Source organism: Aythya ferina (genome assembly GCF_964211825.1).
Source record: "Aythya ferina genome assembly, chromosome: 31".
Lineage (NCBI taxonomy): Eukaryota > Metazoa > Chordata > Aves > Anseriformes > Anatidae > Aythya > Aythya ferina.
Window position 1 is genome coordinate 1,683,215 of NC_140328.1, and position 24,774 is coordinate 1,707,988.

The 24,774-nt window shown below is 51.8% G+C and overlaps 3 protein-coding genes and 1 long non-coding RNA gene across 6 annotated transcripts in view; 2 read left to right on the forward strand and 2 right to left on the reverse strand.

Annotated features, from left to right (window-relative positions):
• LOC311425497 (uncharacterized protein) overlaps positions 1-24,774 on the forward strand; it is a 127,947-nt gene that overhangs the window by 59,409 nt on the left and 43,764 nt on the right. The gene's annotated exons all lie outside the window — the stretch shown is intronic.
• LOC311425488 (uncharacterized protein) overlaps positions 1-24,774 on the reverse strand; it is a 33,141-nt gene that overhangs the window by 4,701 nt on the left and 3,666 nt on the right. The window lies entirely within an intron of this gene.
• On the reverse strand, positions 2,566-6,646 carry LOC311425495 (uncharacterized protein). 2 transcript variants are annotated; one of them, XM_084501439.1, is made up of 5 exons: positions 6,416-6,646; positions 6,161-6,217; positions 5,686-5,979; positions 4,980-5,087; positions 2,566-4,171 (listed from the first exon to the last, which is right to left on the reverse strand). In XM_084501439.1, exons 1-5 carry the CDS (start codon positions 6,480-6,482, stop codon positions 4,014-4,016), a joined length of 684 nt encoding a protein of 227 aa, XP_084357565.1. In that variant the 5' UTR covers positions 6,483-6,646; the 3' UTR covers positions 2,566-4,013. The 2 variants fall into 2 exon arrangements, with proteins under 2 accessions (XP_084357565.1, XP_084357566.1); XM_084501440.1 differs by lacking the exon at positions 4,980-5,087.
• LOC311425508 lies at positions 17,469-24,627 on the forward strand. 2 transcript variants are annotated; one of them, XR_014686355.1, is made up of 4 exons: positions 17,469-17,543; positions 17,699-21,886; positions 22,515-24,125; positions 24,286-24,627. It is a non-coding gene; the product is annotated as an uncharacterized lncRNA (long non-coding RNA). The 2 variants fall into 2 exon arrangements; XR_014686356.1 differs by lacking the exon at positions 17,469-17,543 and having other exon boundaries at positions 17,573-21,886.

The following is a 24,774-nucleotide window of genomic DNA, read 5'->3' on the forward strand; positions in this document are numbered from 1 at the left end:
ATGCTTTTGGGGAGTACCATCTGTTTCAGGTGTCTGCTTTGCTGTGAGATGGGGATGGTGAGACAGAGGCTTGCAGTGCAGCTGGGACCTGTCCTGTGGGCTTTCTGTGGCTGCCTGAGCCTGCCCACAGCCAGAAGCTCTAATTAGTGGGGCCCTTCCTCAGACCATTCTGTATCTGCTTAATTTTGAGAGCCCCCACTCTTATTCTTATTCTCTCACATACCACAACACTCACTGTTTTACTTCTATCTTAGTGATGGCATCCTCCTTGCAAAGCCCTTCTGCTCTTTATCCCAACTATGCTCCCTGTTTTGCCCTGTTCTGAACACATCCTCTCCAACACCACAGTTTTAACAAGTGTCTTAAGGGCAGCATCCCCCCTGCAAAGCCCTCCTGCCCCTTGTCTACTCAGCTTTGCCCTCTTCTGACCACATGACTCTGCTTTTCTTCAACATCTGTACAAAAGATGACGGCGACAGGGGAATCCTGAACCAAGGTGAAGTCACCAAAGTGACTTCAGTGATCTGGGGCAGTTGCCAAGGCTGTGGGCAGATCCCTCCATCCTGTCAGCGAATCAGCTTATGAAGAACTCTCAGGGAGTCTCAGCTGGGGCCATACTGCTGCCAGCAAAGCAATGTGGGAGCCATCTGCACCCACACTTTGACCCTTATGCGACCACACAACAACGAGGAAAGGCAGAGGCTTCACCCTGAAGGCACCTGAGCTCCCCCATGCTGTTCTCTCAGTCCCCTTCCTCAAAGGAATAGGCGAGAAACTCTGACGGAAGGAAGACTTGTGCACTGAGATAAGGGCAGGGAGATCACTCACCAGTGACCAGCACAGGCAAAAGAGACTCTGCGTAAGGCAGATTAATGCAGTTCATTGCCTCCTATTAAGGGGCACTGCCGGGACTTTCATCCCACAGGAGGTAGGGTCTTTCTTTGAGTAGCACCAGGCCACTTGCAAGATGCTCTGCTGTTAAGCGGCCAAGTGGCTTCTCAGAAATGTCCAGCCAAGTGCTCCCATGCCTCTGCACCCAATGTCCTCACTCCAGCCTTTAACACTCCATGGTATGGCTCAATCTTTCCAGAGGTTGTTGAGTGACCTGGGATGTGCTGGACCAAGGAATGCTTTGTTTCTGGGCCCATGGCCCACCATTTTCCTTTGGGCATGACTCCCTGGCTCGCTTTTGGCACTTGGAGCATCATAGGCTTCTGATCCTCAACAGCCTGGCTCCAGAAGGCAGAGGACAACCTCAGCTTTCTCCTGGTCTTTCCGGCCGAAGGCTCCTGGCCAGGCCATTTTCCCCACCTGCAGTGTGAAGCACCACTGGCACAGCTGGGCCTGTACACATAGGCCCAAGGGCTCCCACTGCAGCCTTTTGAACACCCACTTTCACCTCTTCCCACTTCCAAGTGCTCTTCTTTCAGGTTACTTCTTAGGGAGGGCTCAGAAGCTCCCTTCAGGATGTAATATGCCTTCTCCAGAAACCCCCAAGGCCTAGGAAACCTTGTGTTTCTTTCCTTTTAGCTGATGGGGACGCATTTGTTACCTCACTGACCTCACCCAGTGGGGTATAGCAACATCCACCATGCCATTTTACACCCAGGTTTCACATTTCCTGTGCAGGTCCCTTGACTTCACTCTGGTCAATGGCAAAACCAGCCTTCAGAAGAATTTGGGTGATTTTCTTCCCTTTCTCAAAGACTTCCTCTGCTTTGCTGCCCCACATGAGGCTGCCATCAATGCCTTCAGGAGCTAAGGAGCTTGCCCTTGTTCCACAGCCATCTGCATTACTGCATGGCAAATGGCAGGGCTGTGTTTGCACCCCCCGCACTATCCATTGCAGATGTACTGGACGCCCCTCCAAGGGAAAGCAAACTGTGGCCTGCACTCTGCAGCTCTATTGGGGTTACGTGGGCAGGTAGCGGGGGTCTGCAGAGGTGTCCTTGGTAGTAAGCTGCCTCCTATTTGAAAAGGGCCTGTGTCAGACTGCTCCAAAGGGACCTGATGCAGGCCAAAGCTGAGCCAAAAATCAATGTTGTTTGTACATCTGTGAGAGCATATTTTAGCAGGGAAGGAAACCTGCCGCACAACAACTTGTAGAGGGAGGAGTGAGATCCAGCCCTGCAGGCACTAAGGTCAGTGCAGCAGGAGGGCAGGAGGTGCTCCAGGCATGCAGCAAAAGTTCCCCTGCAGCCTGTGGAGAGGCTCCTGGTGGAGCAGGCTGTCCCTCTGCACCCTTGGGTCCCACATGGAGCAGATCTCCACGCTGCAGCCCATGGAGGTGCCACCGGTGAATCAGGTGGCTGTGGCCGATGGAGGAGGCTGAGGCCCATGGCGAGGCCCTGCAGAAGCATGTCCCAAGCCAGAGCTGCAGTCTTTACCAATTGCTGGACCATTCCTTTGCAAGATACAAGAACTATATGCATTAACCACTCTGTTTTTCTTAGACTTGTAGTTATACAAGAGTATGAAAGACAGAAGGTCACACTTCATCATATCATGTTGCCCTCGGATTGTTCCATATTAACACGAACCAGATGAACACATTTCACACTATCATGGGTAGGAACAATGCATTCAAGTGCGATTTATTACAGCAACAGGTACACAGGTTCTTTGGATTGCCAGTGATAGCTACTGTCTGCAAAAGCAAGCTAGCATGCATGAAATACACAGGTGACAGAGGTGCGCAGCCTGGAAATTAATGTGTTAAAAGTCACAAAGACTCTATAGTGATTTCAAAGTTTCTGCAGAGACACACAGTATAGCCACGTGTTCAAATCTCACCCAAAGGCATCCCAATGTGGGGAGAGGGTGGAAGAGAAGCTCAGCCCATCAACTGATCCCAGGAGTCAGGAGGTCCTCAGGATGGAGATACCTCGGGGTGGTATCTCCCCTGACAGTGGTATCTTCCCCAACATCCCCTCTCTCTTAGGCCAATTTATATTATTTTCTATCTTTTAGGTGGAGCTTGAGTGACTCTAGTCAAGCATATCTTAGTTATGATTGGTGAAAAGTTATGCTGTCTCCGTTTAAAGTAATAGGCTCTGAGAAACTCAGAGTGCATGCTCAGTGAGGGGTGGTCACACATTGGAGGCAGGTAGCTTTTGGGATGGAGGTGTGTTTTGGTATTATAATGATATTACAATGAGGAAAAGTACACTAGGGTACAGCATTTGTCGAAACATGACAGGTCGTTGTCTCAGGGTAGCAAAAAGTGCGGCTGAGAGACAGAAGACCCAGCACAGTGATGGGTGGGTGTGGGGTGCAGAGTGCCAGGCATGGGCACCCCCTGGTCATCTGCATGGCCTCAGCCATCCTCACAATGGCACTTTTCCATGCCACATCTACCAGGGCAGTGCCAGAATGTAGGGGAACTCTTGGGTGTCAGGGCAAAGGGAACAGCAGGTCCCTCGCAGTCATGGGGCCAGGGAACATGGCCCCATATGGCAGTCATAGAGCAGCGCTCCAAGCTCTGCTCATTGGCTTCCCTCTCAAATACGGAGCAGCAACATCAGCCGGTGCATTCTGAGCCAATCCTTTATAACTCGCCTCCCACAGGACCAATACACATCAAGGTGCCTCCACACAGGGCACTGTGACCACCTGGGGATGTGCCCATTGCAGCCGGCACCACCTTGGGCACAGGAAGGTGCTGGAGTTATGCAGGAGCTGCAGAGCATGGATGCCTGGGGGTGCAGACATGACTCCATCCCCTTGTGTTGTTCTGGTATTCAGAGGTGGATCACATGATGGAGATCCTATGACTAGGAGCGGCAGCAACGTGGGTGTTGTGGTTGAAGGCAGCCAGGAGAGTGCACGATCCCTCCTTAATGTGAGCAGAGAGCAGAGTCTGAGCCAAGGGAAGCAGAGCAGTGGCAGCACATCCCTTGGGCATGCTGCCCCAGCTGCCTTGAACCCAACGTCAGTGGGAGCCTGGCCACGTTGGGGGTCATACTCTGAGGATGAGGGAGCAGGCTGGGGACAGCATGGAGCCCAGGAGGACATCAGAGCACCATGGGGACTGGGACGTCTCCAGGCTGCCTGGCCCTGCCGGCAACGTGGCTCCATCTCTCCAGGAGGAGGGTGATGATGGGGGCAGACAGCAGCAGGAGTAGGCTGAGGGCAGAGCGCAGGATCCAGACTTCCAGGGGCATGTATGGCCCTGTGAGAGAACAGAGTCACAGTGTGGCCAAGGCAAGCTACATAGGACAGCCGTGTTGGGAAGGGCTGATGAGCAATGTCTCACCTATGGAAGGTATCTGGGCCCTCTGTGAGGGGCTGCTGCCTGTGGGAGACATGAACATGCTTATGTCCCTTGAACTCTGTTTTGGGACAATCCCAGATGCTGGGGAGATGCTGAGCTCATGTCTTGCTTCCTTGAGCACACAGGGAACATGAGCAAGCCTTTTCATGTAAGTTCCCAAACACAGGTTTCTAAAGGTTAGAGGGACATCCTAGAGTGGTAGTGGAACATCCTAGGGTTCACAGACATCCCCAGCCCTTGTTCTCTATTCCAGTGTCCGATGCAGCCCTATCTCTGCTGCAGAGGTGCTCCAGGAGGGACAGGGGGACTTCTGAGAGCAGCTCTTTCTCTAGCAGCTGCTTTACAGGAGAGGGAACACCCCCCTGGGGGATCTACACCACAGCCATGCCCTACCTGCTGCAGCACACAGCTCCAGCCTCTGCAGTATCCCCATCCCTTCTGTTCAAACTACCCTGGGGCCGTATCTCACCTGGCACAAACAGGCTGCCCAGCCCTGGCTCCCATCTCGGGGCTGGGGGACAAAGGCTGAAGCTCCCCAGCTCCCTCAGCAGCCTCCCCAGCTGGGCTGCCCACAGCCATCACCCCCAGGCACCGTCTCCCCCAGCTGCGCACCCCCAGGTTCCCCCCACCGCCATTCCCACTGCACCAGTCCCCAACAGGACCCCACGGCCTCAGCCTTTCCCCCCTTCTTCCCCCACTCCCTCACCTTTCCTGATGGCAAACCAGCTGCCTGCAACCAGGAGGTAGAGGCCAACGGCCGCCACTGCCTGCGCCGTGCCTGTGGGGAGGGTGTGCAGGATCTGGGCATGTGGAGCTGGGGGACAGAGGGTGTGAGGGCATCGCAGTGTGATGGGGAGAGGCAGGGAGCAGGACATGCCCGTGCAGCTGGCACACCTGCATGCTTGTCCTCACCTGGGGAGCTGTGGATGTCCTGGGTGGTCTCAGCAGCAGTTGTAACTTGGAGTAAAGTGCATTTTTCTTTGTAGGGCCAAGACATTGCACACCACCTCAACCGTGCCTATGTCCCCACTCTTTGTCCTTGCTGAGTAGGAACCTTCCCACCCTGGTGTCTCAAACCAGCACCACTGTGGTCTCCACTCTGTTTACCAGAACTTACTTTTACTCACATATATGCTGTAGCCCATCTCATGACAATCACATGAATTCCCTGTCCACAGGCTCATCAATGTAAAGGGCAGATCTCTCTGTGACTTCACCCAGCACATCCCCAAGTCTGCAGCAGAGGTGGACCCTTGAGAGCAGCTTTCTCTCGAGGGGCTCCCTTGGAGGAGTGGGAACACTCTCATCAGGGAATCACACCAGAGCCATGCCCTGCCTACTGCAGCTCAACGCTCCAGCCTCAGTGGTGTCTCTGTCCCTTCTGTCCCCACCACCCTGGGGCTGTGTCTCACCTGGCACAGACAGCGTCCAGGGAGCACTGAGAGCAGAGCTCCTCACCCAGTTGCTCTCATTCCTCTGCTGGTATCCACATGTGTACGTCCCAGCACTTCTCGAACTGATTTTCACTTTTAGAGGGTAGATGACAATTCCATGCTGGGCTTTCAGGCTGAACTCCTCCAGCCCATTCTTGCAGAAGACAACTCGCGTAGCAGGAAAATGAGCATCAATGGTACATTGAAAGAAAACTATTTCCCCCTCCTGGGCACTGGAAGTGTTGAGGTACAGGACTGGAGTCTGGTCATTACCTGGAGGGATGGCACAGGGATTTCCCAGGCAAGCATTAGTGACTGCCGGGTGGCAAAACGAACTGCATGCCAAGGCTGAGAGACTCTGCTGTCCTGGGTCTTACAGGGGAAACTGTGGGGTAATAATCCCCTTCACCCTTCCCATCTCCTTCCCCAGGACACGTTCATTTTTGGGACTCACCTCCATGCTCCTGCAATCCTGGACAGTTGCAGATAGCCTGGGTGGTCACTCCAGCACCTGTAGCAAGGGGCAGAGAGGTCTTTGCTTAGAGGGTCAGTGATCTCCTGCCTTCCCCAAACCAACTCTGCCCCACAGTGCTGCATGCCTGTCCCACACGTTCTCCACATCCTCCCGTGTGCCCACCACTGGCCTGTCCTACCCACAGCAGCAGACCTCCAGCCCTCAGCCCCCACACCCAGAAATGCCCCAACTTACAGAGTGCCAGCAGCAGGACGGCAGGGCCAGAAGGAGACAGCCTTGCCCATGGTGCCTGCCCCAGCATCTTTTGTGGCACTGCTTCTGGGGAGCAGCGTCTGCTTCAGGTGTCTGCTTTGCTGTGAGCTGGGGATGGTGCGACAGAGGCTTGCAGTGCAGCTTGGAGCTGTGCTATGCGCTTTCTGTGGCCGCCTGAGCCTGGTCCACAGACAGAGGCTCTCATCAGCAATGTTTCTGCCTCAGCCCCTGCTACATCCGCTGCTTTTTTTGATCCCCCGCTGTTATTTCTGTCCGCTCACACACTGCAGATCATGCTGTTTTTACATGTATCTCAAGGGCAGTATTCTTCCAACAGAGGCCTCCTGCCCCTTTTCCTATTGCCATATTTGGTTCATTTTTTTACAGCTCTCCATCAGGCTAGCAAACTTCTGCAGCCTCTCCCAAGCTGATTTCTATCTCTTCCACACCCATGTGGGAAGAAGGGAGAGAGAAAAAGAAATCATCCTCTACTTCCCATCAACAAGCAATGTTGGACCATGTGTGGGGAAGCAAGACCTCGATATGTGTAGCAGTTGTTTGGGAGGACAGACATATTTATAAGGAGAGACCCCACTCTCCTTCCCCTTTCCCACCTATTATTCCTGAGTGTGACATCCTGTGCTATGGAAAACCCCTTTGGTCGGTTTAGGGCAGCTGCCCTGGTGATGTCCCCTACCCACCTCTTGCCCACCCCCAGACGTACTGGGCCACTGCAGGGATAGTTATCTCCATCCCAGCCAGACCCAGCACCCCTTAATATATCCTAGTATCGTGGTTTAACCCGGCTGGCAGCTAAACACCACACTGCCGTTCACTCACCCTCCCCCCTCCCTCTCTGGAATGGGGGAGAGAAACAGGAAAGTGAAGCCTGTGAGTTGAGATAAAGACAGTTTATTAGGACAGGAAAATAATAATATCAATAATAATAATGACAATAATGATGATAATAGTGCTACTACTAATAATGTGTACAAAACAAGTGATGCACAATGCAATTGCTCACCACCCGCTGACCGATGCCCAGCCTAACCCCGAGCAGTCCGGCCCTCCTCCCCTGGCTAGCCACCCTTATATATTGTTTAGCATGATGTCAGGTGGTATGGAATACCTCTTTGGCTAGGTTGGGTCACCTGTCCTGGGTCTGTCCACTCCCAGCTCCTGCTGCACGCCCAGCCTGTCCATTGGCAGGACAGTGCAAGAAGCTGAGATGTCCTTGGCTTGGTGTAAGCACTGCTCTGCAACAATTAAAACATTGGGGTGTTATCAGCACTCTTCTCATCCTAAGCCAAAACATAGCATTCTACCAGCCACTAGGAAGAAAATTAACTCTGTCCTAACTGAAACCAGGACACCTAGTTATATCAACCCATATATTTCCTAACTTTTGTCCTCTTTGTTTTCTATCCTGATCCCATTGGGGCTTGAATGGGCAAGCAGCTTTGTTCTGCTTGCCTGACCACTGGACGTAAACCTCAATAGCTATTTTTGGAACACTACTTGGGGCCACAAGGGTGGAGATAACCACAGATTTGGCCAGTAAATTTATGGAAGACTCCTGTTTGTTCCATTTGTTTAAGAAGTACTTCTTGGGATGCTGATGTATTTTCACTAGGTGATCTTTCAACATCCCTTTCAATCCAAAACACTGTGATTCTGTGATTCTGTGTGTACAGAGCACTACCAGAGAAGCCCCCCTCCCTTCCCTCAGTAGTCTCTTTCCAGGTTTCCACAGTGCCTCAGGGCTACCAACAAGACAGCTTTCCCCACTCTTTTGCCAGAAGGGATCATTTCAGCCTCCAGTGCAGACAGCGGTTGGCATCCCCCTGTCCCTACAGAAAAATACAGTGGGGTTCTGACCCCAATAACCTGATGGCAGTAGGGTCCCATCTTGTTCATCACCAGCCCTCCATTGCCTCTAGTGTTACTTTTATCTGCAATGTATTTGTACAAGCCCTTTCATTTCTCCCTGATCCCTCTTGCAATGTTTAATTTTAGGGAGGCCTTAGCTTTCCTAGTTCCCTTCCTACATCATCTGACAACAGCCTTATATTCCTCCCAAGTGGCCTCCCAAGTGTAGACTCTCCTCTTCCACTTGAGTTTGCCCAGCAGTTCCCTCTTTAGCAGGTCTCCAGGCTCTCTTTCCTGACTTTAAACCTGTTGGGATGCTTGGATCTTGAGCTGGGAAGAAGCAGTCCTTGAACACTAACCAACTGTCTTGGGACCCTTTTCTTTCAGGTACCTTGCCCCATGGGATTCCTCTTAGCAATTGTGTGAAAAGGCAAAAGTTGTCCCTACTGAAGTCCAGGGTTGCGATTCTTCTTGGTATTCTCTTTCTGCCCCACGAGATCCTGAATTGCACCATCTCATAGTCGCTGCAACCAAGGCTGCCCTCAAATTTCAGCCTTGTGAAGAGGAGGCTGAGAGGAGACCTTATCAATGTATACAAATACCTTAAGTGTGGGAGACAGTGGGATTTGGCCAACCTCTTCTCAGTTGTTTGTGGGCATAGGAGAAGGGGCAATTGTCAAAAAAAATGGAGCACTGGAAGTTCCACACCAACATGTGAAAGAACTTCTTCACAGTGAGGGTGACAGAGCACTGGAACATGCTGCCCAGGGAGCTTGTGGACTCTCCATCTCTGGAAATATTCAAGGCCCATCTGGACACCTACATAGGCAACCTGCTGTAGGTAAACTGCTTTGGCAAGGAGGTTGGACCGATGATCTCTTGAGGTCCCTTTCAAGCCCTAAAATTTGTGCTTCTGTGATTCAGAATCAACCAACCCCTACTTGTTGGTGACGACAAGATCTAGCAGCACTCCTCTCCCAGTTGGCACGTTCACCATTTCCGTCAGGAAGTTATCATCAATGCACTGGAGGAACAAGTACTGGAGGAACTTCCTGGACTTCGGGTGACTGGCTGCATAGGCCTGCCAGCAAATGTCAGGGTAGTTGAAATCCCCCATGATAACCAGGGATTTGATCATGAGGCTGCTCTCAGATGCCTGTAGAAAGCCTCGTCAGCTTACGCATCCTGGTCTAGTGGCCTGTAACAGACATGCACAACAGCATCCCCCATGCCAGCCTGCCCCTTAATTCTCACCCACAGACTCTCAACTCACTCCTCATCTGCCCCTGGACAGTACTCAATACAATGGAGTTGCTCTCTCACTTGAAGAGCAGTTCCGCCACCTCACCTTGCTGGCCTGTCTTCCTGAGCAGGACATAGACATCCATGACCACATTCCAGCCATGTGAGCTGTCCCACCATGTCTCTGTAACTGCCACCAGATCTCAGTCTTCTGACCAAACACAGATTTCTAACTCCTCCTGCTTATTCCCCATGCCACACGCATTGGTGTCCAGGCACTTCAGGGAAGGAGCTGAGCACGGTTATTTCACCCCATGAGGGGTGGGAGGCCTCCTGGTCTTCATCTCTGCGGGGGCACTGCCCCACCAGTACAAGCCCTGCTACAACCCCATCCCCCTGTGGATATAGCTTGAAGCTCTCCAAATGAGCCCTGCTAATTGCTGTCCCAGCACCCTCTGGAGTCTGTGAGATAAACCTTTCCCAAGTATTCCTCTCAGCCCTGCTGTCTTATAACACCAGCCATTACCAAATAGCCCAAAGCTGGGCCTGTAGCACCAGTCACGGAGCCAAGCATTTACGGACCAGATCCTTCTATTCCATACAACATCACCACCCCAGAATGCATGGAGGGAAGAGAAAGGGACTTGTGCTCCAGACTCTTTCACCAACAGTCCTAAGGCCTTGAAATCTTTCTTCATTCCCCTCAGACTACAGGACGCAGCTTCCTCCAAAATTGTCTGGAATATCTTCAGTGCGGGATCCACCTCTGCATACCAGCAGAATACGAGGGGAAAGAGTCACAGCTGCACCCCCAGGCACCCATGCTCTGCAGCGCCTGCATCACTCCAGCACCTCCCTGTGCCCAAGGTGGTGCCAGCCGCAATGGGCATATCCCCAGGTGGTTATGGTGCCCTGTGTGGAGGCACCCTTTGTGGTGGGTATTTGTCCTGTGGGAGGCGAGTTATAAAGGATTGGCTCAGAATGCACCAGCTGATGTTGCTGCTCTGTATTTGGGAGGGAAGCCAGCGAGCAGAGCTGGGAGAGCTCCTCTATGACTGCCATATGGGGCCATGCGTCCTGTGAGGGAGCTGCTGTTCCCTTTGCCCTGACACACAAGATTTATCCCAACCCGCTGCCATTGTCCTGGCAGATGTGTCATGGAAAAGTACTGATCTGAAAATGGCTGAGGCCATACAGATGACCAGAGAGTGGCCGCACCTGTCCTTCTGCATCACATGCTTACCCATCCCTGTGCCAAGACTGCCTGTCAAACTGCCATCCCCAGGAGACAGCCCTGAGCAGGGATGTTGTGCATGGGGGCATCCAGCTGTGGGGCAGGTGGGGATGGGGTCTCAGCATGGCTGGCCCCCACACCCACAGACCATCCCCAGCCTTGAACTATGGGCTTTTAGACATCCCACATCAATACCTGCAGGCACCTGGAAGGAGCCAAAGTGTCCCCACCGTGCAGCTCCCAGTGCTGACATCTGGGGCCTTGGTGTGCAGTGGGGAACACTGGGATAAGATGGGTGCAGGCAGGAGAGGAGCTGCTCAACTGGGAGGCACAAGGCTGCATGGCTGCATGGAGGGAATAGGGGATAGGAAAATGGGTTCAAAACTCAGCAAGAGCTGGTTAGAGGCAGAGCTGGAGGGGAAGTGGGATTCAGACTCCTTCCTGCAAGGAAATTCCATCACCTCTCAAAACCGACATCAAAACATTTGTCCCACAGCTTGCTTCAGGCCCATGCATGCATGTTTCACAGCACAAGCCTCCAGGAGACTTTTCCTTAAAGGGTACAAATGGAGTTAGGTGCAAGGAGCTACTCCCTCATTCCAATACAGCCTCCAACCCTCCCTGGTGATTGAATGCCCATTGTGGTGTCAGCTGCAGACTTGCTGAGGGTAATCTCTACCCCAGCATCCTCCGAATAATGCTGATGTTGAATTCAATTGGACCTCGTTTGGACCCCTGGGGTACACCACTAATTAGTGTCTTTCAACTAGACTTTGCAGCACTGATCATCCTCCTTGGATGCACCCCAATGTTCACTCACTCAGACCAAACATCAACAGTTTGTCTGTGACAATCTTAGGGGAGACACTGTCAGAGGCCTTCCTGAAGTGCAGGCAGGCAAGATGCATGCTCTCCTCTTGTCTACCAGGACAGTCGTTTCATCATAGAGGGTTGTTGGCTTGGCCATGCATGGCCTCCCCTTGCTGAATTCCTGCTGGCTACTCCTGATGATTGGTTTGTCCTCCAGGAGCCTGGAAACGCTTTCCCAGATGAACTGCTCCCTCACCTTCCAAGGGATGGAGGCGATCTGATTGGCCTCTAGTTCCCCAGGTCCTCCTTCTTGCCATTCTGGAAGAGCAGTGACGTTTGCTTCCCTCCCATCTTTGGGCCCTTCTCCCACTCACCTTGACCCATCAAGGATGATGGAGAGTGGCCTCGCAATGACATCTGCCAGCTCCTTCAGCACTCACTCGGGGGTGCCTCGTAGCAGGGCCCACGGCCTTCTCTCTGCTCGGTTGACTGAAGCATTGCCCCACCTGATCCTCCTTCACCAAGGGGACACCTTCCTTCCTGCAGGCCCTGCCTCTGCCTTCTAAGACATAGCGTTCCTTAAGGCTGGTTTTGATAGTACAGACCTATCCAAGGAAGGCATTTGGTACTTGTGTTTCTTCTCTCTTCTGTGCAGTTCTGGTGGTTTCACTCATGTGGAAGCTTTTCTGGGTAGCTGTGGTGGTTTTACTAAGCAGGACAGAGAGCTCCATCACAACCACTCTCTCACTCCCCCTCCTGAAAGGGTAAGGGGGAGAAAATAGAATGAGAATGGTTGAAGGCTTGTGATAAGAATAGGGAGATCACTCAAGCTTTATTGTCACAGGCAAAATGAACTCAGCATTGGGAGATAAATGAAATTTGTTACCTATTCTTAACAAGATGGAGAAGTGAGAAGAAGACTAACAAACAAACCAATATATATACATATATATATGTTCCCCCAAATACCCAGTCTTCCACCTCCTCCCTCCAGAACATGTAGAGAATGAAGAAAAGGGGACTGTTGTCAGTCCGTGACACTTCATCTACGCTGCTTCTAAACACTCATTCTGTGCCCCTACTCCAGTGGGGGGGTCCCTGCCCCAGGATGCCGTCCTTCCAAGCTGATCCTGCATGGGATTCCCACAGGCAGCAGCTCTTGAAGACCTGCTCCATTACAGGTCTCCCATGGGCAGCAGCTCCCCCCAGACTCCTGCTCCTGCGTGGGCTCCTCTCCACGGGCTGCAGCTCTGGCGCTGGGCCTTCACATGTCTTCTTCCATCAGAGGTTCTCACCTATTCCTTTGAGGAAGGGAATTGAGAGAACAGCGTGGGGGAGCTCAGGTGCCTTCGGGACGAAGCCTCTGCCTTTCCTGGTTGTTGTGTGGTCGCATGAGGGTCAAAGTGTGGGTGCAGATGGCTCCCACAGTGCTGTGCTGACAGCAGTATGGCCCCAGCTGAGACTCCCTGAGAGTTCTTCATAAGCTGATTCACCAACAGGATGAAGGAGAAATCTGCCCACAGCCTTGGCAGCTGCCCCAGAGCTCTGAAGTCACTTTGGCCTTGCTGCAGGATTCCCCTGATGCCATCATTTGTGTAGACATTGAAGAGAAGCAGAGTGAAATGTTCAGGAGAGAGCAAATCCAAGTGGGCTCAAGGGGCAGGAGCTCTTTACAGGGACAATGTTGCCCCGAGATACAAGTAAAACTAGCGTGTGCTGCAGTGTGTGAGAGGACAGAAAAAACAGTGGGGGCTCAACAAAAGCAGCAGATGTAGCAGGTTCTTAGGCAAGGCCCCCACTGGTGAGAGCCTCTGGCTGTGGGCCAGGCTCAGGCGGCCTCAGAAAGACCACGGCACAGGTCCCAGCTGAACCGCAAGCCTCTGTCTCACAGTCTCCAGCTCAGCGCAAAGCAGAAACTCGAAGCAGACACTGCTCCCCAAAAGCAGCGCCCCAAAAGATGCTGTGGCAGGCACCGTAGGCAAGGCTGTCTCCTTCTGGCTCTGCTGTCCTGCTGCTGGTGGTCTGTGAGTTGGTGAATTGCTGGGTGTGGGGGCTAAGGGCTGGAGTGTTACTGCTTGGGGCAGGACAGGCCCATGGTGGGCACAGGGGAGGATGGGGACAGCATGTGTGGGGCAGGCATGCAGCACTGTGGGGCAGAGTTATTTTGCGGAAGGCAGGATGGGGATGGCTTCCTCCAGGTATGATACATATCTGAGCAAGGGGCACACATCTCCAGCACCATAAATTGTCTGGAGTGTTGCTCTGAGGCTCTAGGACTGCTGAATTCTTTATGGAGCTATGGGACTTACCCGGAACAAAAAATCCACACAAAATGGGATTAGGATTGCCATTGTTCAAGAGGTTATTGAAGAGATACAGCATGAAAACACACAGACATGATGATGCCCGCTTACAGTGAGGATTTGGTCGGGGCGATATGGAGGTAGGGAGATCTGGATGAGCCTGGACACTGCTCCTCTCAGCAAATCCCTCTTTGCCCCTTGGTACAGGTGGCAGAATAACCTCCCAGGACATCTGCAGCTCCCCAGGTACTCGTGAGTCCTTCCCTCCCAGACCCAGGGCACTTGGAAGCCCAACCACTGTGAGCTCTGCCCTATGGCAGCCCTTCACTGCTATGTCTCCTCCAGGGGATCTCCAAGCTCCTGCTCTCCAAATGAACTCAAGGTCTGCTCTGCCAGGTACCACAGTTTTGCTCCAGTGTATTCTCCCTGTGGTGTCACCTGTAAGATGAATCATCTTCTGCAAGGATGGGATGGAGGCATACAGCCAGAGAGCTCTGCAAGGGCAGCTGAACTACTCCATGGTCCTGAACATCACATCAAGAACTGCAGGAAGATATACCTGTGGGTACCAGGCGCCGAATGAGACGAAACACATGAGGAACTCTGCCCTCAGTGCTGGCCTCATCCTGGATGTCCCTGGTGAGACACATCCTCAGGCTGGAGGGGTGAGAAGGGACGGAGGCACTTGCCACCACATGGCAGTGCCGAGGCTGGAGCTGTGTGCTGCAGCAGGCTCTGGGGTGGTTCCCTCACGGGAGTGTTCCCTCTCCTCCAAGGCAGCCCCTAGAGAGAGATAGTTGTTCTCAAGGGATCCCCCTGTCCCTGCAGCACCACCTCTGCTGCAGACATGGGGCTGTGCAGAGCCCAGGCAGAGAGAGCAAGGGCTGGGGATGTGGATGAATGCTGGATGAGCCAGGGATGCTGCAAGGTCTGCCCTGTGCATTGATGAGCCTATGGCAGGGCAAGTGGGATGAGAGTCATGAGCTGGGCAACTGTACTGGGTCTGGCTGGAACGTTAACTTTCCCGGCAGCAGCCCATTCAGTGCCGTACTCTGTACTTGTAGCTGGAACAGCAGTGTTATCACACCAGTGTTGTGTCTACTGCTGAGCAGCAGTGGCACAGCATTGGGCCTTTCTCTAACCCTCCTAGGGGGTGGGCAAAAAAGTGAGGAGAGAAACATCACTAGGGCAGCTGACCTAAACCAATCAAAGGGATATTCCATACCATGTGGTGTCACACTCAGCAACAAAAGGTGGAAACAGGAAGAAGAGGGGAGGGGTGGGCTCTCGTTGAGAAGACGTCGGTCCTCCTCTCGAACACCGGCTGCATGCGTTGAGGCCTTGCTTCAAGGACGTGGTCAATCATCGCTCATTTGTGGGAAGTAGAGAGTAATTTCTTTCCTCTGCACTTCCATATAGCTTTCATTTATTTTGTTTGTTTGTTTTCCTCCGTTTTTCCCCTTTTCCCTCTTACTTCCCCTTAGTTAAATTGTTTAGTTCATGGTAGTCTTTATTTAATTATTATAATTATTTCCCTTTAATTAAATTATCCTTATCTCAACCCGTGAGTTGTTCTTTGCTTTACTTCTCCCCCTCCTCATCTAAAGGAGGGGGAGTGAGAGAGTGGTTGTGGGGTTTAGCTGCCCAGCACGGTAAAACCACCACAGCAAGGACACAGCAGTAAGGACATGGCAAGGACCCAGCAACAGGGACATGGGCACAAGCGTGTGGGTGCCCCAGCTCTCACTCCCTCTAAACAAAACCCTCTGTGCCCCAAGGTGCAGCTGCTGGCGTGACCACCCAGGACATCTGCAGCTCCCCAGGTGAAGTTGAGCGTGGGGATGGGTGACTGAAGAGAGGTGTGTGTGGGGTGGTGATGGCAAGGGAGAGGGAATTTGTTCTCTGTGTGTGAGCTTCTGGGAAGGAATCACTTCCCTGCATGGAACACAAAGCATTTTGTGTCCAATTCTCTGATGCCCTGTACAAGACAGGAATAGAACTGCTGGAGAGAGCCCTGAGGAGGGCTGCAAAGATGATCAGAGGACGAAAGCCAAGAGAACTGAGCCTGTTTAGCCTGGAAAAGAGGAGACTGAGGGGAGACCTCATCCATGTCTAAAAATATCTGAGGGGAGGGAGTTGAGAGGATGGATCTGGTCTCTTTTCGGTTGTGTCCAGGGAAAGGGTGAGAGACAATGGGCTCAAACTGAAGCACAGAAAGTTCCATCTGAATATGAGGGGCATTTCTTTACTGGGAGGGTAACAGAGCACTGGAACAGGCTGCCCAGAAACGCTGTGGAGTCTCCTCTGGAGATATTCCAAACCCACCTGGATACCATCCTGTGCAGTGTGTCCTAGCTGATCCTGCTCAGCAGAAGGCTGGACTCCATGACTTTCTGAGGTCCCTTCCATCAGTGGCCGTTCTGTGATTGTGGGATCCTCTAGCCCCCAGAATCACAGACAGATGAGAGTGGTGGTGCCATATTTAATGGGCAGGCACACCTTGACCAAGCTATACTTAACCACTCACGAGGGAATTTAGAGAGCAGATCCATGGTGGCCCATGTTGGCACAACAGCCGTGGGCACTTTTATGCCTTCCGTGGGGATGGTGCTGCCTATCGATGGGGGGATGTGGCCATGGGGCTGAGGCTCATTCTGGGAAGGATCTGGGTGCACTGTAGACACTAAGCGTGTCCTTTTGTCCTGCCAGGCTATGTGGCCAGTTCCCCAGCAAGTCCATCACCCCCAGGTGAATGATTCCCTCCTACACCCCCAGAAACCCGAGCATGGGGAGTGGGCGTGCTGTGCTGCCATCCCCAGGACATGGGGACAAGCAGAAGCTTTACCAGGCAGGAGCTGTGCCAGCTGCAGGGATACGTCCTGCTCCCTGTCTCTCCCCATCACATCCTGCTACCCTCACACCCTCTCTCCCCCAGCTCCACATGCCCAGATCCTGCACGCCCTCCCCACAGGCACAGTGCTGGCAGGGGCAGCTGTCAGCCTTGTCCTCCTGGCTGCAGGCAGCTGGTTTGCCATCAGGAAAGGTGAGGGAGTGGGGGAAGGTAGGGGGAAAGGCTGAGGCTGTAGGGGTCCTGCTGCAGGGCTGGTGCAGTGGGAAAGGTGGTGGTGGGGAACCTGGGGGTGCGCAGCTGGGGCAGACGGTGCCTGGGGGTGATGGCTGTGGGCAGCCTATCTGGGGAGGCTGCTGAGGGAGCTGGGGAGCTTCAGCCTTCGTCCCCCAGCCCCGAGATGGGAGCCAGGGCTGGGCAGCACCTTGGCCTGTGCACCTCAGCCCCTGTTCTTGTTGCAGGTGCCTGCAGAGGGAGATGCCCAAGGTGAGCACCAAGGGCTCCTGGCTGTGGGGTATCGGAGAGGGAGTTGGGTGCATGGTGGGGCCCTGGGGTGCTTCTTAGCCAGGGGCAGCGTTCTCCGTGTGTCTGTGGCTGCATTCCCTGTGCTGGAAACAGGGAGGATGGGGCTTGCTATTTGCTGCACTCCAGTTCACCACATGATGTAGGAAAGCACCACCCAAGTGTGTTTCTCATGTGGCAACCTCACCACAAACACACACCCAACAACCATTTTATTCCTCTCCAGGCAGCAGCACGTTGACAGCCCACAGATGGAAACCACAGACCATGATGAAGTCACATGTGAGTACTACCTCCTCCCTCGGGGGAAGCCATACACCTGTCTCAGGTAGAATCCCAGCACTTCATTTCCCACTGGGACATACAAATTCCCTGCCCGTTCATCCAGGGCAGGTTTCTCTGCAGCATCTCATGTCCTGCTTCTTCCTTGCATGCAGAGCGGGGCTGCTGGCTGCAGAAGGAACATGGCACTCCCAGGGACAAAGCCCATTTGCTTGGGGGATCCTTCCACACCTGCTCCAGCCCCAGGCTGCATTTCCGCTGCTTCAGCCTCTCTTTTTGTCCTTTCTTCAGTTTCTCTTCAGTGTCATTTCTGCTTCAAGAACTACACAAAGTACATCACAGCAAGGAAAGCTGTAGCTCTGTTTCCTTGCACTGCTGGGGAAAACATTTTAGAGCTCATTCTGAAACCACAGGCAGCAGCCAAGGGAGGATGTTGTGGTTGGGCAACAGGCTACAGATATATCCCCATCCTACATGCACTGTGCTCGAATTGCAGCTTGACCTTGTTTACCCATGCATGCACAGAGCTGTTTGCAAGGTGTGCTGGCTGTGCAGAGAGAGGAGATGCTACAGAATGGTGGAAATACACCAAAACCTCAGCATCTCTGCTCCATCACTGCTTAAGGCATGTCCCAGATCAGGGTGATGGGAGGGGAAATGTGGTCAGGCGTTGAGTGTTAACCCCAGGCAGCTGATGCCCAAAGCTCGTGGAGTTCACCCTCCTCCAATCAACAAGGGCTTGTTGAGTGTTTTTTCCCCACAGACTCCACCATTGCCCACGTTCAACGGGACAGGGTGAGTCATGGCACAGCTATGCACAGCTCCTTTCTGCACTCCTGCAGCCTGGTGCATGCTCATTCTGCAGAGCTCACAGTCAGCAGCTGAAGTAACAGGGTTTCTTTTCTCCCTAAAGCTTCCTCCCATGCAGCAAATGAGAAACAACACGACATATGCCACGGTGACCTGCACCCAGACCCAATATCGCTGCCACAGGGGAAGGGCAGAGGGGCCTTGCCCACGGCTGCCTTTACTCTCTTGCAGAGTTCTTGTGCAGCCGTATCATGGGGCTGAGGGCTGCACTTTGGACTTTTCTGGGGTTTGTTGTCACAGGGAAGGGCTGTGTGTGTCTAGCTAAGAGGCTGAAGGACTCATATCTCTGTTTGCAATAAATTAATACCTCTAAAATATATCAGGTGTACCAAGTAATATTGTGAGTGTATCAATGGTTGTTCCTCATGTGAAACCATCTCCCTATGCTCACTGGAAATTATGTATTCCTAAACTGCATGATAAAGTCACAGGGCTGCTCTTCCATGCACCCACACAGATGGACATTTGGACCTATAGGGACCGGTATCACTGCACGGAAGTGCTTGTATGTGTCTGCCAACTGGTGTGTGTGCTGCAGATGTCGTTTTGTTTAGAAGAAAACTGAACATTTCTGGATGTCCATAAATCCACTGATCATGATGGGATGCTCAAGATGCTCATGCCAGGAGCTGAGGGAGTTGGGGGAAGTCATTGCTAAGCCATTATCCATTATCTTTGGTAAGTCATGGGCATCAGGACTGGTGCTTGAGGACTGGAGGAAAGCAAATTTTACTCCAGTCTTCAAAAAGGGAAAGAAGGATGACCCAGGTAGCTATAGAAACGTCAACCTCACCTCCATCCCTGCAAAGCTGATGGAACAACTTAGCCTTGGTGTTGTCTCCAGGCATATCAAGGATAAAAGTGTCATTAGGGGTAGTCAACATGGCTTCACCAAGGGGAAGTCATGCTTGACCGAACTGAGAGCCTTTTATGAGGATATAGGCGGGGGGATAGATGATATTAAAGCAGTGGATGTGGTCTATCTTGATTTCAGTAAAGCCTTTGACACCATCTCCCATACACAGCATCCTCGCAGCTAACCTGAAGTGTGTGAAGTGTGTGAAGGGTGATCTGGTAGTGAGGTGGACTGTGATCTGTCTGAAGGGAAGAAGCCAGGGGGTTGTGGTCAATGGGGTGGAGGTGAGTGGGAGGCCTGTGTCTGGTGGAGTCCCTCAAGGGTCGGTACTGGGGCTAATGCTAGCCAATATATTCATCAATGACTTGGATGAGGGAATGGAGTGCACTGTCAGCAAGTTTGCTGATGACACTAAACTGGGAGCAATGGCTGACACGCCAGAAGGCTGTGCTGCCATCCATTGAGACCTAGACAGGATGGAGAATTGGGTGGGGAGAAACTTAATGAAATCACAGAATCACAGAATCGTCTAGGTTGGAAGAGACCTTCAAGATCACCTAGTCCAACCTCTGACCTAACACTAACAAGTCTTTCACTAAACCATATTTCAAAGCTCAACATCTAACCGTCTTTTAAAGACCTCCAGGGATGGGGAGTGAACCACTTCCCTGGGCAGCCCATTCCAATACCTAACAACCCTTTCAGTAAAGTTTTTCCTAACATCCAACCTAAACTTCCCCTGGCACAACTTAAGCCCATTCCCCCTCATCCTGTCACCAGGCACATGGGAGAATAGACCAATCCCCACCTCTCTACAGCCTCCTTTAAGTTACCTATGGAGAGCAATAACGTTGCCCCTGAGCCTCCTTTTCTCCAGGCTGAACAAACTCAGCTCCCTCAGCCTCTCCACATAAGATGTGTTCTCCAGACCCCTCACCAGCTTTGTTGCTCTTCTCTAGACTCTCTCAAGCACCTCCATGTGCTTCTTGTAGCGAGGGGCCAAAAACTGAACACAATACTCTAGGTGCAGCTTCACCAGAGCTGAGTACAGGTGGAAAATCACTTCCCTAGACCTGCTGGCCACACTGCTTCTTAGACAAGCCAGGATGCCGTTGGCCTTCTTGGCCACTTGAGCACACTGCTGGCTCATATTCAGCTGACTATCAGCCAATACTCCCAGGTCCTTTTCCACCAGGCATCTTTCCAACCATTCCTCTCGAAGTCTGTAGCTCTGCTTGGGGTTATTGCGCCCCAGGTGCAGAACCCGGCACTTGGCCTTGTTGAACTTCGTACACTTGGCCTCAGGCCGTCAGTCCAGCCTATCCAGATCTTCCTGCAGAGCCTTCCTAACCTCGAGCAGATTGACGCACACACCTAACTTGGTGTCATTTGCAAACTTACTGAGGGTGCACTCAATCCCCTCATACAGATCATCAGTAAAGATAAAGAGGGCTGGCCCCAGTACTGAGCCCCACATCCACAGCCTTGCCCTCATCCACTAAGCGTGTCACTTTGTCATAGAAGGAGATCAGGTTTGTCAAGCAGGACCTGCCTTTCATAAACCCATGCTGACTGGGCCTGACCGCCTGGTTGCACTGTAAGTGCTGCATGATGACACTCAAGATAGTCTGCGCCATGAGCTTCCCTAGCACTGAGGTCAAACTGACAGGCCTATAGTTCACCGGGCCTACCCTCCAGCCTTTCTTGTAGACGGGCGTCATGTTTGCTAGCCACTGGTCAACTGGGACCTACTATGATAGCCAGGACTATTGATAAATGACGGTAAGAGGCCTGGCCAGCTCCTCCGCCAGCTCTCTCAGTACCCTTGGGTGGATCCCATCTGGCCCCATCAACTTGCGTACATCCAAGTGCTGTAGCAGGTCACCAACCATTTCCTCATGGATTATGAGTGCCACATTCCACTCCCCATCCCCTTCCACCAGCTCAGGACACTGGGTATCCAGAGAACTGTTCTTGCCACTAAAGACTGAGGTAAAGAAGGTATTAAGCACCTCTTCCTTTCCTCATCTCTTGTGACTAAGTTTCTTCTCGCATCCAGTAAAGGCTGGAGATTCTCCTTAGTCCTCCTTTTTGTGTTGATGTATTTATAAAAACACTTTTTGTTATCAGTGATATATGTTCATCTGATTTGTGTCAATATGGAACAATGCTAGGGCCTCATGGTATGATGAATGTCACCTTCTGTCTTACACACCCTTGTGTAACCACAAGTCTAAGAAAAACAGAGTGGTTAATGTATACAGTTCTTTTATCTTGCAAAGGAATGGTCCAGCAATTCGTGTCAATAGAGAGCTTGAAAGAAAATGTATTTGTAGACTTTTCCTTGGAGTCTCTGATATCTGGGGGCGGTAACTGCTAACTATTATGACTATTGCATGGGACTCTATGCAAGTCTCTGCTATCTGGCCAGGAGATTAAGGAGATGGGGAGAGCTGAAAAACAACTAAAAGGCAAAGCTTGCAAGGGATGTTGTACAAGTCTCTGACATCTGGCCAAGATGGACAAAGGAGAAGGACAAGAGGGAGGAAGACTATGAGCCTTCAGCACAAGAGACCCCCAGAGGGACCACCGGAGACTGATATGAATGCTCCAGTAGGTGGGTTTGTATTCCGGAAACTAATTATAATAACCCTGGTTTTTTTAGAAGTAGTAATGAATATGTATTAGCCTAGGAGCATAAAAATCAGCTGCTTGATGTAACTGGTGTGTGTCTTGGTGGAGCAGAGACTCCTGGTGCACCCAGCGCTGTTTGCTTACCTCTATTCCTTTAATAAATTGTAAACTTTAATTATAATCCTATTTTGAAGACTGAGCCATTTATTACATCTTTAATGGCAGTAGCCAGATTGAGCTCCAGATGAGCTTTGGCCTTTCTAAGTTTATCCCTGCACAGCCTCGCAACATTGTTTTAGTTCTCCCGAGTGCCCTGCCCTCTTATCCTTCCAAGATTAATTTATAATTTATAATTTATACTTTATAATTTATTATATATATAATTAATTAATTATACAATATTATATAATATATAATTGTAATATATATTACATAATATACACATGTATTATATTATATTATATTATATTATATATTAATATAATGATACGATATTATATAGTGAAATATAATATGAGTAAAATGTAAATACTGATACATTGTGTGTATATATATATATAATTATTAAAAATTATAATTCCCAGGTTATAAACCCTCTTTTTTTTCCTAAGCTCAAGCCACAACTCTCTTCAGCCAGGCCGGTCCTCTTCCGCGTTGCCTCGTCTATAGGCATTGTGGGACAGACCACTCCTGAGCCAGTAAGATTTCCCTCTTGAAGAGTGCCCAGCCTTCCTGGACTCCTCTGCCCTTCAGAACCACCTCCCAAGGGACTCTGTCAACCAGTGTCCTGAGCAGCTCAAAGTCAGCCCTCCAGAAATCCAAGACTGCAGTTTTACTGATCCACTTCCTGACTTCACCAAGAATAGGGAACTCTATCATTTCGTGGTCACTTTGCCCAATACAGCTCCCGACCACCACAACTCCCACCAGCCCTTCTCTGTTTGTGAACAGAAGGTCTAGCAGGGCACCTCCCCAGGTAGGCTCACTAACCAGCTGTGTCAGGAAGCTATCTTCCACGCTCTCCATAAACCTGCTACAGTGCTGAGGGATTTAATCACAGAATTTCTAGGTTGGAAGAGACCTCAAGATCATCGAGTCCAACCTCTGACCTAACGCTAACAGTCCCCACTAAACCATATCCCTAAGCTCTACATCTAAATGTCTTTTAAAGACTTCCAGGGATGGTGACTCCACCACCTCCCTGGGAAGCCTGTTCCAATGTCTAACAACCCCTTCGGCAAAGAAGTTCTTCCTAACATCTAACCTAAAACTCCCCTGGCACAACTTTAGCCCATTCCCTCTCATCCTGTCACCAGGCACGTGGGAGAATAGACCAATCCCCACCTCGCTACAGCCTCCTTTGAGGTACCTATAAAGAGCGATAAGGTGGCCCCTGAGCCTCCTCTTCTCCAGGCTGAACAAGCCCAGCTCCTTCAGCCGCTCCTCGTAGGACTTGTTCTCCAGACCCCTCACCAGCTTCGTTGCCCTTCTCTGGACCCACTCAAGCACCTCGATGTCCTTCTTGTAGCGAGGGGCCCAAAACTGAACACAGTACTCGAGGTGCGGCCTCACCAGAGCCGAGTACAGGGGGACGATCACCTTCTTAGCCCTGCTGGCCACACTGTTTCTGATACAAGCCAGGATGCCGTTGGCCTTCTTGGCCACTTGAGCACACTGCTGGCTCATATTCAGCCGACTATCAACCATCACTCCCAGGTCCTTCTCTGCCTGGCAGCTTTCCAACAATTCCTCTCCCAGCCTATAGAACGGCTTGGGGTTATTGCGCCCCAGGTGCAGGACCCGGCACTTGGCCTTGTTGAACTTCATGCAGTTGACCTCAGCCCATCGGTGCAGCCTATCCAGATCCTCCTGCAGAGCCTTCCTACCCTCAAGCAGATCAACACACGCGCATAGCTTGGTGTCATCTGCAAACTTACTGAGAGTGCACTCAATGCCCTCGCCCAGATCATCGATGAAGATATTAAAGAGGACCGGCCACAACCCTGGGGAATGCCACTAGTGACTGGTCTCCAACTGGACTTGACTCCAATTTGTGGGCATGGCGGGGCCCTCCCCTTCTTCTCAACACAAACACACTCCAGAAATAGGGGGGTTTTGGAAGTGTTGCTAAGGACCTTCAGCACCTTTTCTCTGTGGTCTCTCTATGCCTCTGCGTGGTGCTGGTAGTGCTCAAGACTCTTCTGCTGATCCCAGCCATTTCTGTAAGTGCCAGTCCCTTCTTCACCCTTCTCCTCTAGGCACTGTGTGAAGTGCTGATGCCTTTGCCATGGCAAGCCATGACCATGGGGGCAACGGTGGTGGGGAATGGGGAAGCCCTGCCTGCTGTGTGTGGCTGGACACTAACTCAGGTTCTCCCTCCAGATGCCAAAGTGGATGAGATGAGCAGAGTGAAGGTGAGTTCAGCCCCAGCCCAGCCTTGCAGGCTGAGCGTGCACGTGATTGTTGAGAGAGGGCAGGCTGTTGGAGAGCAAATGCAAGCCAAAAGTGCATCCGAATGCAGGAGCCTGGGAGCTTCGCGTAGCTGTGCTCTGTCTGAATCCCCCTCCTTCCATGCTCCCAGCACTTCCCCATGGTGGGCACTGTGAGAGCAAAGCTACTCCTAGTTCCGGCTTAAGGCGATGCAGCTGGTTCTGTGAAAGAGGCAGAGAACACTTGGGAAAGCCTGGCCGACCTGCCAGCTCTAAATAAAGCAATCCCAAACAGGAAGTAGCTGGTGTAGTTCTTTTTGTCAAGGTATGTCTGCAAGGCTTTTTGCATCCCTTCAGATCAACACTACCGCCCCTTTGTGTCTTGGTTTCTGTCTGCTCCATCCCATTCCATGTGTGGCTGCATGAGACGGAGGTGCCATCA

Bases quoted from the DNA above. Each gene is read 5' to 3' on its own strand.
- LOC311425495 (XM_084501439.1), bottom strand. From the start codon at position 6,482: ATGCTGGGGCAGGCACCATGGGCAAGGCTGTCTCCTTCTGGCCCTGCC. The intron at 6,218-6,415 runs GTAAGTTGGGGC...CCCTTGCTACAG, and splicing joins CGTCCTGCTGCTGGCACTCT to GTGCTGGAGTGACCACCCAG. The intron at 4,172-4,979 runs GTGAGGGAGTGG...GTTCTCTCACAG, and splicing joins CTGGTTTGCCATCAGGAAAG to GGCCATACATGCCCCTGGAA.